General features: G+C 47.5%; 1 protein-coding gene across 1 annotated transcript; it reads right to left on the reverse strand.

Annotated features, from left to right (window-relative positions):
- Positions 1-2,521, reverse strand: NDUFB4 (NADH:ubiquinone oxidoreductase subunit B4). The gene is made up of 3 exons (XM_075764903.1): positions 2,276-2,521; positions 1,857-2,003; positions 1-157 (listed from the first exon to the last, which is right to left on the reverse strand). Exons 1-3 carry the CDS (start codon positions 2,474-2,476, stop codon positions 98-100), a joined length of 408 nt encoding a protein of 135 aa, XP_075621018.1. The 5' UTR covers positions 2,477-2,521; the 3' UTR covers positions 1-97.
- Between the last annotated feature and the right edge of the window lie 930 nt (positions 2,522-3,451).

Below are 3,451 nucleotides of genomic sequence, written 5' to 3' on the forward strand. Positions count from 1 at the left end.
TGAGCAATTAAGATTTATTCTTATGAAGGAGAAACATCAGTATACAATACATCTCATTTTATTTATATCCCATGAACAGCACTGCAATTCCGGGAACTTAAAATACACTGAACGGTCGCTTGTATTTACCTTCTTGGATAAGCTTCTCTTTACGGTCCTGTGGAAAAAAGAGAACATTCATCATTATCCTATTTGAGAAGTTTCAATCAGCCTGGGGTAAGAGAAAAACAGTTCTAGCACTTCAGCACAAACTATATGAAGATAGCACCACATGATCTTAAGGGTCATTTCCAACCTAAATGATTCTATAAGCACAGACTCTGGTAACAGATGTTGTGGTTAAAAAGTAAAAAAAACCCCAAAACACCACCAAAAAAACCCCAGGGCATTTAACCTCACCTTCCAGCTAGGGAAGAGGTGCTCAGATTGATCTCTCTGCAAATCTATCTACTCTTACAGGCTAGTAGAGACCAATTCCTTTGATGCATTTTTCACCAAACTACTTGTGTCAGTTCATTTATACATTTAGTTTCTGCCTCCTCCTTCTGGCTAAATAATCCAGTTTAGACATCTAATTATGGAGAAACTTCTTAACAACTTGCCCAAATGTGCCTGTGTTCACTTTCAGCCCACTTATATCTCACTCTGCAGTCATGTACCTTTCTGACAGGTATTGTTACAGTACACAAATGCTGCAGATAGTGCCCAGATTCCTTCTGCTGGGTAAAACCAGAAGACTTGCTTAAGACGTCGCAATTTATCTCTTGCCTTCCCAGGCACACAACAAACACTCCTCAGAGAAAAGAGTATAATGGCTATTGTGCTTTATATACTACCAGAAAACCAAGAAAAATCCCCAAACATCAGTAAAGGAACTGGAATAAAGGAAAACCAATTATCTTGGAGACTACATTAAAGACTTCAGCTTAAATATTCCCAGGCAAGTATGTCTAGATTTCACTCTCACAGGTTTATTTTCAAGCACTCCCACGCTAAGCTTCATGTACAAAACCAAACCAGCATGACAAAATACTGCAGAGATGCTGAAGTCTCAAAAACATTTATATCAACATGCTCAGCAGGTTTCCTAAAACCTGTAGTTTCAATTCATCCCAGTAAACAGCATTCCCTACAAATATTCTATTAATTTTAATTGATGTTTGTGCTTCCTAGTTTATGACTTGATCTAAAAATGCTACTTTTGTGCAAAAGAGGGAAATAAGAGTAGTTTACAATAGCCACAAATTCACTAGTGAAAACAGCCAGTCTGGCAGTCACCTAGCATTTTCTTATGTATGTATATATAGCTGAGTATTTTCAGAATGATCTACCATTGCTCAGACTCCGATGCCCCCGTTTCAGGAGTTAGAACAGAAGCAAAATAAACCTTCCAAAATCTTAAAAATCAGCTGAGACCAGGCACTGTAATCAGCATAAGTACTCCCCATTTGCTTCACAAGATTAGAGAAATGGTTAAGCAATTCACAAAGACCTTGCTAGGAATGTCATCCACAAGCTCCCTTTTTTTTTTAGAAAGTGCAGTTACTGCATGTCAACAGCTGAAAATAATAGTCTCTTATGATTAATTTACACTGCCAGTGCTACAGAATACTTTATTATTTCAAAACATCCCAATCAGGGTAACTCTGGCCATATCCAAGGGTACAATATAGTGCTCTTAGCAGAGAAGGACTTTGCAACCAGTTACAAGGCTCAGTATCAGACTTCCTTCCTTCATTACTTTTATGGTATTAATCATCCTTAGGTGCAAGAGGATCCTACCAATTAAGTCTCCAGGCAGATGTACATTTTACAATTTGGTGTTCGCTGATGTTCAAAATTGTCAACAGACTTACCCTGTCAGTTTTGAAGACAGCAATCCAGAAGAGGATAGGACCTATTGCAAAAAGAGCTCCTAGAAAAGACGTCTTAGGTGTCGGGCGGAAAGTAGGGTAGACGTTCTGCGTCCTGGCATAGGCCCAGCGAACCAGGGCAGGATCTTCCTGGATTGGAAAGAGAACCACAGTGAGGACCCAGGGGCCCTGCAACAGCCACTCAACTCGGCGCAGCCCCATTGCCCCCGCCGCGGGGCTGGGACACAGCAGGCCCCGGCTGGCCCCTGGCGCAGGCCGGGAAGGACACCAAGGTCACGGGGAAGGCGGCGCGCCGCCCGCACCGACCCAAGCCCGGGCCCCGCTCCGGGACGCCGGGTGAGGTGGACAGGCCCCGCGGCCCCCCCGCTCGGCCGCCTGCCCGCTCCCTCCTTCCCACTCACGATGATGGCCGGTGGGTTGGGGTTGTTGAGCTGCAGCTGGTACTGCCGCTTAAGCCGGGCGCGGATGGCCAAGCGCTCGGCTTCGACACGGCGCTTCTCCGGAGACGAGTCGAAGGTGCTGGGGTCGAGCTCGGCCGGCAGCGAGACGAAGCGATTCGGCCGGTACGCCTCGGCAGCGGCGGGAGGCGGCCCCGACGCCATCTTGCAGACCCGGCGCCGCACCGCCCTGCCGATGCGCAGGCGCGGGAGGCGGTGCCGGCTTCGCGCCCCCGCAGAGCGCGCCGCCGCGCCCCCTGCCGGCCCGGGCTGCGCTGCGAAGGGCGGGAGGGGCGGTCTCCCTCCCCGCCGTGGTGCGGGGGTGTTTGTGTGTGGTGTCTCGGGCCGAGCGGAGGGGTGGTCACCTCGAAGGAAGGTGGGTCCCTTGTTGGCAGGTTAAATGGCCTGTCCCCATCCCCCTGGGAAAAAAAGCGACCTCCAGGGCAGAGCGGAGGTGTAAGGGATTCCGTGCCGTTGAGTTTGTTGCGTGTCCGGGGGATAACGGGGCGGCCATCGCTGCGCTCCCTTTCGCGGCCCTAGGCTACGTGCATTTAAGCTAAATATTCAGTGTTACCTCAGTGATACACCGAAGGTGGGCTGGGAGTTGTGAAATCCCGCTGTCATTGACTTTCAGCTTCAAATCGTCCCTTTGATTCTTTAACGAAGACCAGGTTGCTTGAATAAGCCGCCAGATAATATCTGGGATTATCATGTGGGGACTTGCCACCCCTGATAAACTTTATTGACAGGTTCACAAATCACCCTCTGCTGATGTAACATGAGGGAAAGAAAGCAGGCTCTGGCCTGAAACGTTTTGACTTCAGGAAGTTTGTGTCTTGTTGGTATCAAGAGCTTTGTTCTCCAGAGATGTAAAAAATACGTGCAAACTGTCTTTCTGGAAACAAACTTGCCAGTAAACAAGTTTTCTGCTGTTTTTTTCTTCTTTCAGTACACAAACCAATGATAGCAGTTACGCTGATTGGAACCAAGTAAGTTAATGGCTGTGTATATGTAGTTATGGCCTCATTTACACTGAGCTAACTCTGCAGACTCTGGTAACATTGGATGAGGGATTACAGTTTGCTCCTAAGCATGCACAAAATAATATTGCTGACTTTAAGATGATGTGCTTTGGCACCG

This window comes from Balearica regulorum, chromosome 1 (genome assembly GCF_011004875.1).
Source record: "Balearica regulorum gibbericeps isolate bBalReg1 chromosome 1, bBalReg1.pri, whole genome shotgun sequence".
NCBI lineage: Eukaryota > Metazoa > Chordata > Aves > Gruiformes > Gruidae > Balearica > Balearica regulorum.